The sequence below is a fragment of the Phalacrocorax aristotelis genome, chromosome 14 (genome assembly GCF_949628215.1).
Source record: "Phalacrocorax aristotelis chromosome 14, bGulAri2.1, whole genome shotgun sequence".
In the NCBI taxonomy this organism is placed as follows: domain Eukaryota; kingdom Metazoa; phylum Chordata; class Aves; order Suliformes; family Phalacrocoracidae; genus Phalacrocorax; species Phalacrocorax aristotelis.
In genome coordinates this window covers 2419359-2431559 of record NC_134289.1, presented here as the reverse complement: position 1 = coordinate 2431559, position 12201 = coordinate 2419359, and the positions used below count along the sequence as shown (strand labels likewise).

The 12201-nt window shown below is 48.2% G+C and overlaps 1 protein-coding gene across 1 annotated transcript in view; it reads right to left on the bottom strand.

Moving 5' to 3' along the window:
• PAPSS2 (3'-phosphoadenosine 5'-phosphosulfate synthase 2) overlaps positions 1-12036 on the bottom strand; it is a 30426-nt gene extending 18390 nt beyond the window's left edge. The window contains exon 1 of the mRNA XM_075109575.1: positions 11678-12036. Within this exon, the coding sequence (XP_074965676.1) occupies positions 11678-11698 (21 nt within the window). The 5' untranslated portion in view covers positions 11699-12036. The remainder of the gene's footprint in view (positions 1-11677) is intronic.
• Between the last annotated feature and the right edge of the window lie 165 nt (positions 12037-12201).

The following is a 12201-nucleotide window of genomic DNA, read 5'->3' as shown; positions in this document are numbered from 1 at the left end:
CATGGCATCTGAAAAAGGAACCTCAGCTCTTCCCAAAGTATTTGTCCCTGAAAGGGAACAGCTGTGCTTGTCCACAAAAACCGAACACCCCAGGAGAGATTTTTTCACAGAATCCAGGCTGGAAGGGACCTCAGGCCCAGCACCCTGACCAGACGACTCTTGAAGGTGTCGTTCAGGGAGCATCTTCTCCTCTCACCTGAGCGCTAAATGCACTATACGTGGGGGCCTCTCCCAACCACTGTTGACATTTTAAAAAACAGAATGACTGCACAATTAATAGAAAATGCACTAGAACAACATTTAGTGTTGTCCCAATGAATTACATGGATGATTCACCATCTTCCACTAGAAATTTAAGTATGTATAAACTCTGGACCTTAGGACATAAGGCAGCATCTCCTCCTGCCCTCAGCTACCCATTTCTTTAGCTGGCACCCACATGGCTGCATAATGAACAGGACCAGGGCAAGAACCAAGTGTGAGTGCCATGTGCCACAGCCAAGGGATGGGAATGAAGAGGAGAGATGGGAGCTGAGCAGGACATTCAAGAGATCCCCTAAGCACATGCCACAACCTCAGGTCAACCCTTGCTCAGCCATCCACAGAAGGCAGAGCTCTCTGACGTTGTAGGAGGAAAGATTTGTCATTAGAAAGTGGTGCTGGTCATTGTGAAAGTCAATGAGGTCTAAACCAATGTCCTTATCATGCCCTTAATTTCCCTCCACTGCTGCAGCCAGCCTAGTCAGGCTGCTGGAAGCGACCCAAGAGCCACAGCTCATGGCAGGCTGCGGCAACATCCCACTCCAGAGAGGGACTCCCACCCAAAAACACAGCAGAGATCAGCCCAAGAACGATGCCAGCAGAGAAAGGCTCTTGTAACACAGCGCTATTAAGGGCACTTAATCACACATCCGGCTCGCCTAGCAGCGGGGTCAGCCTCGTACAAACATGGTTAGCATCCAACTGGCAGCTGGCAGCGCTCACAGCCCCGAGGAAACCCTGACCCAACAGTGAGGGTAGGGTCAGGACTCCCCCAGCTGCATTTTTATTTATAGGGCTATCTCACATCATTAGTAGTATGATTCATTTTTTTCCAGTCAAACATTCAATACACGCCCTATTTTGGTACTGCAGCCTGGACATCTCTCCAGGAAAAGAAAAAAAAAAAAGAAAAGGAAGAAGAGAGGCTTTCAAAAGGTCTTCAGCTGATCATATTGGCAAATGGTAAAACAGAATTTTAAAATTATAAAATGATCAAGCAAGCTTTCAAGTTTGAAGTCAAACAGTTGCTTAAGCCTCCAGAGACCAATCTAGCTTCTTATTTAAAATGCCCTCCCAAATCCTGCCATGTTACTAAAAAAAAAAAGTCTTTTGTCCTATCAGTTGAATTTGACGCACAAAAATTAAGTTTATGAGACATTTCCCTAAAAAATTATTTTCTTCTACCAGGGCAATTCCCACAGCTGCTCTTGCAAATGGGCAAGCTGACGTCATTGAGAAGATAAGGTGTCCATCACCAAAACGGGAAAAACCTTCAAAACAGTCATTTGCTGCAGAAAAGCAAAACTATTAAAAGGAGGAAGAGAAGGAAGAGGGGGATTTTGCTTGTGGAAGCAAAGATTTGATTATGATCATATTGGAGAACGATGGAGAAATCTTAGAGTCCCTGAAGTCATGATTTAGCTCTTGTAACCCTAACCCTATAGACCTTTCCCAAACTTGAGTTTGATTCATTGAATGGACTAAGGTGGTAAATGGTTCAAAACCAGCTCCACTCTTTCCCAGGGGAAAACCCCACCAAGATTGAGTTACTCTGGAAATTTTGCCCATTCCCCCTCCCAGGATCCCACCATCGCGACACACAGCCTGGCTGGCAGGTCCAGATGGGGAAGTGGAACTTCTCAAGCACCCGACACGTTACCATACCACCCACCTTCCTGCTTCCCATGCTGCTGTCCCCCTCTTTCCTGCACGTGGGACTTGTCTTCTCTCCCATCACCCATACATGAGCAGAAGTAATGTTATGTTTTCCTTTTTAGACTTAGCTGAGTAATACAGTGATGCGTAACCAAATACCCTGCAGAGGTTTTGGGGCTGGAGTTGCCAGCGTTCCCTCGCACCAGGCAGGATGCTGAACCGGGCTCTCTTTCTTCATTCAGTGGTCTGAATAAACCACAGCAGACCTCACTTGCTCATTGGCACCTTCCGCCTTTGACGCTTGTTCCTTTTGGCATCACTACCTCAGCCCCTGTCCTCTGCCAGGAACATAACACAGAAGATCTTAAGGAGACCAGCAGAGACATCCCAATTACCCAAAACAAGCGGTCTTTCAGCTTGGAGACAGACAGTTGGAGATGCCAAACATTGCTAACACACAAGGTTTTCATGGTGGTGTTAGGTAGAGTATTTTTTCTTAACCCACAGGAATTTTTGAGCTCTTAGCAAGACCTTATTTTTGATCGCAGCAAAAATATTTTTCTCTTGGTATAAATTTGCATGTTTTTGATTGCCACAATCAAGTTTTATACAACACTGGCAAAAAAAGCCCAAAAAAACCCAAAAAAACCACAACAAAACCAGGCTCACATTCCAGTCACCTTGCAAATCAGGTGCTGACTTCTAGACTGTGTGACTTCAAAACAGCAGGATGGGCATTAAAATCTGCTTCTCTGAAGGCACCCAGATCAGGCGTTTCTTTACTTCTAAATTACAGTATGTCACTACTCGCTACTCTAATTTCCTCAGTACAGGAAAACTAGTGAGTCATCCTGCACTCCTACATTTTCAGGATGAACTTGCAAGGCTGGGACAGAAATTACGAAAAAAATCTTCCTATCTTCATTCCAGAAATCACCAGGGACAGCTGCATGGGCAACAACTATCTGACGAACAAAGCATTTTGTCAGCCGCTGACAAAAATAACAATTTAAACAAGAAATCCTTCCATGGTTGCCCTATTTTTTATATTCAGAGTGGTTCTGCTAAATTACCTCCCCTAAATGAACCCGTTTCAGCAGTTTGGCTCACACTCATTTTTGCAAACAATAGGTTTGACTCTGCAAAAGGGGAACGGTTTTGCCTTGATGCCTGCGGTCTATTACAAGGCTGCTGTGGATCACGCCATGACTGACAGCCGGCTGAGCTGCTTTGCGGGGTGCAACGGTATCTGCGTGAGAAATGCTGCACCAAATCAGAGCCGCACGCCACCACTCCCCTACCAGGAAAAACTACCCAGTACACACGGCCATGCTTCTGTATCTTCTTTTGGAGAAAAATATCAGGTTACGGAAATGGTAAACTCAGTCCCTCAGATTTCAGGGACAAGAGGAAAGGAGGACAAGGGTACATATTTGAACTACACACTAACTTCAGTAACAAAAAAAGTTCCATAGAGGAATTGCATTTACATACAGTAATTTCTTTTCTTGCATGAGATTCAGCAATTTAATTAAGGGGTTGTGGCTCTCTATGGTAAATACACCACTGTACATGTCCCGTCTCTTACTGTGACAAGGTAGGCACCTTATCCCTTAAAACAAGCAAGACGGACAGCCGGGACTCCTGCACCAAATACCACGCAAAGAAAAACCTGCAATATAGCATCAGGAGATCGTCAGCTGAGCTAAATTATGTTCAGTTGTAAGCTACAATCAAAGCTCTGCTGTTCATTGATGCCACATGGGAACAGCTTACCCAGTGGGTCCTCCAGTGAACACCAGGAGCCAACGTATCAGAGCTATATCCTATTTCATCAAAACCATTCCCTTTGAGAGCTCCAGAAAATAGTTCAAGAAACCAAGACTGTCGCTAACTTACCTTTAAAAGCTGAACTGCCCTACCACAAAACACAGCAAGCCACATTCAGCAGCTCTGTATCCCTATAAACTCAGTTTGCAATAGGTCTTCAAACTTGGAGGCCAACATCTAACCATGGACACCAGCAGGCAGGCAGGACACCAGCTCCATCTTCTGCTAAGTAAGAAAGCAGAACGTCCTTCCACGCCACAGGCTAGCACAGGTTGAACCAAGCCCATCTTAGATCTAAACAATATGGGGACAGGATACCTGTTTTTAACATGCCCATCTTAACCCTCTCAGGAAAGAAATCTGGTACCTTTTAAGAAGCTCTAGGGATTTCATAAGCAGTGGCAGCTACAGAGGGTCTGTATTTCAAGCAGCTTCATCAGGTTTTGAGATATATATATGTGTATGTATTTTTCTGTAAAAGAACTAACCGTCTTGCATCACTTCTCCTTTACAGGATGTTATGGCAGGCTGCTGAAAGAATAAAGCTGGACACGAGCCCAAGGCTGGTGGGTGCTCAGTGTTGCAGCCACATGCTGCCTCTCCCTGCTTCATTAGGTATCTGGGAGGGATGCAGAGATGAACCTAGCATCTTGAACCCCATGCTCTTGGCTTTGCAGTGGTCAAAGGTCACCAGCAGGCAACAGGAGATGTCTCTCTACTTCAGAGATTTTTTTTTAAGGTTTGCAAAGGGGAAAAGCAGCAGCAGGAAAAACTCCAGGGAAACATGACCCAAACCATGACCCAAACCACCACACAGGACACTGTTAAATGGAAGAACTCTCCTGGGCAGACCAAAAGTTCATTTGGCTGGAAAAAATCATTAAGATGAATTAATGGAAGGAAAGTACCTCAAGGACCGTCAGGAAGAAAGGCATGGCCTCTGGTATCTCAAGTCATAAATCAATGGAAGCTGGAACAATGCACCATGGCGTCCCAGCCATAAACTCCTTCCTGGCCCTCACTCTCAGCTGCTGCTTGAAAATAAAGACAGAGCCAAACAGACCTTGTCCTCACTCAGTACCTCCTCAGTCCCCTCAGTATTTCTGTGGGCTGAAGGTGGGCTTGTTTTCACGATCAACAGCATTGAACATGCCATTCTACACCGCAAGCTGCATGAGCCAAGTCCAAGTTGAGGACTCAAGTTCAGAGACACGTGGATGATGTTTCCTGCCCCATCTACCTGTGCATCTGACCCATACAAGCTGCCAGACAGGCTTTTAATTATGTGAGCACACACAGGGTTACCTAGACCCCTGCCTAAGTCAGCACCAAGAATGTTGTACTCTTCTTGAACGCGTGGCTATTCAGCATTTCCCTCATTTCTCCCTAAACCAGGTGTAGGCACAGGTCTTAGTCATTACATGTGACTCAAAGGCTGGTTGAAGGACAGTTGCACATTTTCCTTGGGAATTATTGTTACTTGATCCCTCAAAAGTTTATGAAAACTCCCAGTATCTCTCCGAGGGTGGCATCATCCCCAGTTTTACAGCTGCAGAAGAGCTGCAGAGAGTAAGCCGAACAGCAGATGAAGACCTGAGCTCCTGCAATATCTGAGCCCTATAAAAATGACATGTTTGAAGAGCAGCTCCCCTGGACTGCAGGCTGCACCTCCAAGAGCTCAATGCTCCTCACATCCATCCTTGTGGTCTCAGACTAGCTTTGCGAAGATGGGGGCAGGTGCAATGAGCTGCCCCAGCCATGGTTGAGGTGGCTTGTCCAGCATTGTGCACAGAGCCCCTGGTAGAGGCAAGGACACAACTCAGCCCCCTACAGCAGCAGTCACCTCCTCTAAAACGAGGGGGTTTTCCCCTCTTCCCACACCCACTAGCAACACAAACAAATGGCCTTCCCATCAGAAGGGCTGGGCAGGCCTGAAAGATTACCTCCTGCCCGACACACTTTTTTGCACCACAAAGGAAACCTGAAAAATGGTTTGATATTGAAGAAAACATTTTGTTCTGCCAGAGAGGCCGTGAAGACCTCAAGGTCAGAAAGTCTTGGAAATGTAAGTATAAACGGTTGTTTTCCAAAGATGCACAAAAAAGCTCATCTCAGCAAACCTGAAGTGCTGCATTTAAAGAGAAGCCACATACAAAAAAAAAAAAAAAAAGAATAAAATTTATGCAAACCAGCTCCTTTCTCAAGCTCTGCTTTCCAAACAGGCCAACACATTTTGTCACCACTCAGTGGACAAAACTTTCAACACACATAGTTGTAACCAAGCCAAGCTGTAAGTAAACGAAAAAGGACCGCTCTGTGAGGGACGGGAGGCAGCACCAGCAATGAGCTACCAGCCCTCCAGGCAAAATCCTAACTGCAGCACCCCATTTTGTGACGCACATCCATGCTGAATGCCTTGACCAGGCTTTTTTTGCAGCCCTCCTTTTGTTAATGATACACTCCAAGTAAATTTTCACTTAGAAATGATTAAGCTGTGAGACCATTAAGGAACTGTTTCTCACTCCTACAGCTCTGATTCAGAGCTAAATCAGAGATAAACATTAGTCACCTCGCTCATGATAACAGTAAATTAATAAACAGTAACCTGAATTACATGGCGTTACTCTTAATGGACTTTTAAGATACCACAGTGCATGAGCACTGTGACCGAAGTACAAGTTCAAGCCAGGGCATATCATTAGGAGCATTCATACAGGCCCTGCATGCTACTTATCTCTTGTGGGTGCGTACAGCTGCAAGTTTATCTAAAACACCTGGTTTCAGATAGGCGAGGTCTTTTCATTTTTAAAGGCTATTTAAAGACACCCTCCAGGATCAACATCAGCCCAGTTAAGGGGGGGGGGGGGGGGGAAAAAGCAAGTATGCCAGTACTTCTCTTGAAAACCCTCCAGAAAAACAAAATCATCGTGGCCTAAATCTAAGCTGCAGCTGCAGTGCACATGTCTGGGTAGTGTCAGGTCTTCAAAATCGTTTGCTGTCTTGCCTAAAACTACTTGTAGGAGCTGCCCAATGAGAGCATGGATGGAAACCTATGCCTGAGGTATAGGTTTTGGCAGAGATTTGTAACTGGCCACGACTTAATCAGTGCAACCTGAAAACCAGACAAGGCCAGAATCTGTATTTATCCAGGAGCCCAGCAGCAGGACAGGAAATAACATGTTGACTCAAAGCCTTTCAACTCAGAGCTGGAGAAATTATGGTCAAGTTTAGGTGCCCCAGACTCCACTCCATATGGCACCCAACATGCCGACCACCAGCAGCAGCAGCGCTCAGCAACGCTCCTCCAAACAGGGTCCCTGGGAGATGAAGAGATCTCGTGAAGAACCACTAGTCCTGTTGGGAAAGCAAAACATTAGTCTCCGAGTGCACACGCAGGGATCAGGTTTGACCTGCCTGCCTTTACCCTTGGAGGGAAGGGGTGTTCAGGCAGGAACCACCTGCCCCAGCAGAAAAACCCTTCCACTTTTCCGCGTGTACACCCTTCTACAGCCCCAGGAGATGCTCTGTCCATGCAGCCTCCTAGAAAGCATACCCTGCTGCTCCAGCTGCAACAGCACTACCATGTCATACCAGACAAGCCTTCTTGCACTTGGGGAAGGTCCACCAAGGTCCCCAGCTTGCAACTTCTGGGGCTGGGCCACATCAAGCTGATTATTTCATTCCCCATTCCCTGGAGGGCTCAGCCTCCCTGAACTATGGAAAGAAAGAGGCATTCATATTTAGGAGGCTACAACTTTTTCTGGCTTTTCTCCCCTGGGATTCCCCAGATTGAACATCCCTGCTCTTACAGAGCAGAGTATGGTTAATAAACACAGGTCTGGCACACTGGCAGCCCTGCAAAACAGCGCAGGTGAATGAAACAGCAAGGTGGGGCAACAGGCTGGAAACGTAATTTATTAATAGCACAGGACTTCAAAAGAAATAGGGAGAAAACAGGAGAGAGCTATAGGAAACAATGGAAGTTGAAATAAAGCGTATCGAGATAGTTAGTCTGCTGACCTTTCCATGATCCTCAAACAAAAGAGATATAAAGCAAAAAAGGTTATAGAAAATAAGACATACTAAGTTCATGATGAGCAACTAGAAAACAATCCCCTTTCACTGTCATGGCGCAATGAGTTAGACACTGTGTTTTAGAAAATAAATCACAGCCATAAACCCAAGACTTCTGAAACGCTGGATAAAACATCAGAAACACTCTCTTGAGTAATTCAACCCAGTCCAAGCCACACTAACTCCCTGCAATAAGGGCTTTGCTGCCTGCTGCACTGTCACCTGTGCAAGCGTCACTGTGATGAGCTACCCAGAACTGCTCTGAACATAAACCTCTTAAAGATGTTTTGGTCTTTATGTAGTAAAGAATAAGCATGCGAGGAGATGAACACATTGGTTTGGGCTTTTTAAGAAACTTTTTATTTTACACTGCTTTGCAATTAAACTGATGAAGCTGTGCGTAGTCACTGCACAGCCCGTGATTTCACTCAGTCCATCTGATCTCTGCCCTGTGGCTGAGAATAGTTTTTCAGCAAAGAAACCAAGCCTTTTCTTATTTCCTCAGGGTTATCCTCTGATCTTGTGGGATTCTTTCCTTCTCTTTAAATAATTCTTTTTAAAAAATCTAAATTATTTTTACACGTTAATTTATCTTTAAATAAGACCACATAATTTGCGACTGCATGCAGGCAGAACGAACCATCAGAAGTTACAGCCTTGTAATCCACTGGGCTACAGAAACAGCATCCTGGTGAAAACAAGGGATGCCACATGCCACGCCATTCAGACACTGTTACAAGACTAGACAGATGACAAAGCTGTAACCGAAAAAGGCAGTTTCAGCACTGGCTTTCAACCTCCCCATAGCACCTGTAAGGGCATCCAAAGAGAAACTCATTGCACGCAGCCAGCACGACACTCACCTGCTGCCAGGGGCAGGACTCTGGCAGCCAGCTCAGAACACCTCCATCTCACGAGAGATGTTGAGCTGCACTTCCCACACACCCACAGGGACACGCAAACTGTGCAGCCAGGTCACCCCGGCGAGGGGCCAGCCTTTCCAGGGCAGGGCCGTGCCTGTAGGTGTGGGCTCCGCAGCAAGCTGTTTTGCCGGAGCACACTGCACCGTCTGTACCCTCCTGCTCGTTATGAAAACGCTGCTCGGCGGGGAGACGTAATGAGCTGTGGAAATACCAACAACGCTGCAGGTGTAGGGAGAACAAGCTGCTATTTCGATGGGGCTAAAAGAACTGCTCAGCCCTGAATGCGGCACTGTGCGAGAGCCCACACAATGAACAAGGGCAGTCCCACAGCTCCATGCTACTCACTGCAATTACTTTACGGTGTACTTACTCATGAGAGTAGGATTTCACCACTGGGGCACACGGGAGGCCTGTCTAAGGAACATGAAGTCTTAAAGGTGATCATTAAAGACAGTTCTTCACCCCAAAAAATCAGTCCTGGAACTGTTTAGAAATAAATGCTTTCTGTCAATGAGGTCTGTGAACGGAAGGACACTGCCTGCCACATAGAGGCCTTCACACCTCTTGCAATGTCAGGAGCAGAAACGAAGAGACCGTTTCCACATTAACCAGCCAAAGAGAGATTCCTGCACACCAAGTCTTGGGTCTTCAGCAGAATTAAGGTGTCTTGTTAATTTTTAAGGACAGCATGTGCAGAGTAAAAAAATTCAAGTTTTCTTCTTTGTACCTTATAAGCTTCTATGAATAAAGAAGTATGCAATTAAAATATCCTCAAACTAGCCTCAAACTCCAGAGAGCATTCTAGCTGAATTTCGGTTTTAAATCCCAGGCTTACCATTATTCGATTTCATTCAAATGAGGAGCATAGTCAAATAACACAGCCAGTCTGTCCTGCTGCGTGCCTTTCAAAAGGTGACAACCAATCAACATCATCTGCGAAACCCATTTTTGACATATTCTCGGACAGTGAATAATGCTGGAAATACCCAGCCTCACTAAAACCTTGTCTGTGGGAGAAAGATTAGTACATCACCCACACTATGAAGAAGTGGTAGAACCTGAGATTTTATTAATAATAATGATTTTTATGAGCAATAAGAATTCACATTACCGGGAGAATGAAAAACAGGGATTAAGTAAGGGGCCCTACTAATAGGGATCTCAGTAGGGCAAATTATTCTGTGCACGCCATCTTCGTTTTCTCATAGAACCATCTTGGCTGTTGCAGCTACAAAAGGTGTCATGAGAAGTTCACCACCACATTAAAACTCCTCTGGGCTACAACATTTAGGCTGCCAGCAGCGGGAGCACGTTGTGCTGTCGCCTGTTCCCTTGTTCAGCAAAATCTCTGGTGTGTGGTCGATGCCGCAACCCCCCGAACCACGCTGTGTAATCACACTGAGACTGAACGCAACTGTCCCCATGCGTATGCAAATAATTGTGCTGACCAAGGGACCCCTATCATGGCAAAATGCCGTACCCTGTATCTTTGCTACTGACTTGAGATGGTTGTAACCAAGGAGCCACTGAGACCGCGTTAGGAGCAAGAACTTGATCTACGCTTTGTGCAACACACCTCCCTGGTGATAGACAGGGAGGATCACTAGTGGGATATCATAATTACCAAAACCTCTTGTAATTAGTGAAATCATGACTTTTCTCATTCTACCACACACCTGGCAGATAAGCACATGAAAGTATGCCTGAAACTGTCAACCAGACAGCGTATTTTGACAGTCGTGGTACAAAGGTCAACCATAATCTTGGATTATAAAGGTCATTTTTCCAGCCTAGGGTGGAGGCAAAGGAAAGGGATTATTCTGAAGTTCAGTAGTGCTTCTCTCCTATCACAGCAATAAACAAAACTCCCATACACAGCTCACATCTTGCACCTCCCCTCCCTGAAATAATCCCTAAACCACAGGTTTTCGCGTTTCCAAGAACGCCCTGCTACAGAGGCACGCTTTGTTACACGTGGGTTTGGTCGCATTCCTATCCAGACAGAATGCCAGTGTGTTCAAAATGCATTAAATCCATCTGAAAAATTCATGACAAGGTTAAAAAAAAAATTTCAACCAGCTAAAGCAGCCCGAAAGAGTTATGTCAAGATTTCTTATGGTTCTGATTTAAAACCTGGAAAACATGCACGCACTCAGAGGGTCCCAGACCTCATATCCCAAACCCAAGAAGTAAGGGAGGGCAGCTGGCGAGCGGAAAACGATTTCTGGCCGTGACTGCGATTTGCAGTTTTGATTTTTAAATTAATTACGCTCCGGCTATCATCGTTTTTCTTTGCTGTCTGTTTAATATTTTCTGAAAACTGGCTCTGCAGCAACGCCGAAAGGCGATGGGGGGTGGCGGCCGGCTCACCAGCTTCCCCCCCGGAGCGGGGGGACCCGGGCAGAGGGCACCCGAAAGCGCGGCGGCCGCTCTCTGTCGGCACCGGCGCGGCGGGCAGCGCAGCCGACAGCCGTCGGCCCAGCGGTACTTGCCGAAAGCCGGGCGGCGGGACGCGGGACTGACCTGCGGGACGGGCGGGCCCCCGCCCAGGTGCTTGCGGGACACACACCGCGCCCGCGCATCGGCACCAGGGCGGACCGACTCGCGGCGAGAGCCTCCATCCTCGTCACCCCGCACTGCAACGAGACGGTTTTAGTGTCCCCCCTGCGAGGTGACGGGTGCGCCCCGAGAGGAAAGCTCCGGGTCCGGGCCCGGGCGCCGAGCAGGAGGCGCCCACCGGGCTCCATCCCCCGAGCCAAGGGAGCTCGGGGAGCCCGCGCCTCCGCAGCGCTGCCCGCCTCGGAGCGAGCCCCCCGCACCCGGGCGGGGGGGGAAGCGGCGGCGCCAGGGGTTTCGGGAGAGGGTTTCTTCAGGGAGCCGAGCGCGCCCCGCAGCCCCGGCCCCCGCCCGCCGGCCCCGCGGCGCGGCCCTACCGTCTGCTGTCGGCTCGACATGGTGGTGACGGGCGGCGGCGGGGCCGGGCCGCGGCGGGCCGGGGCTATAAGGGCTCCGGCGACACGTAGCGCGTCCCTGGGCCGGCCCTTCTTGCCCTGCGCCCGCCCCCGCCACCTCCTCCTCCGCTCCGGCCCGGCCCGCAGCAAGGGGAGGCCGGCGGACCCCCGGGATGGGGAAGCGGGGCCGGGGAGGGAGCAACGCCCCGGCCCGACGGCGGAGGCGCTGAGGCAAGGGGTGCAGGGCTCCGAGGCGAGGGAGTGGTCCGCTGCCCCTGAAGGACCTGTCACCACCACGACAAATCCTCCCAGTGTGCGGGCTGAACCGTGCCCGTCTAAAATTCCCTTAAACTAAGTAGTTGGGGGCACGCCGGACTCTTTTGGGCTCGGTTGTGGCACCGTGTGTCACAGAGCCGGTGGGCAAGCCAGCATCACTGCCCAAATGGTGGCTTTTGGCCTCACGGCACCTCCGGGGTAAAAGCCATCATCCACGTAGGGATGGGTCC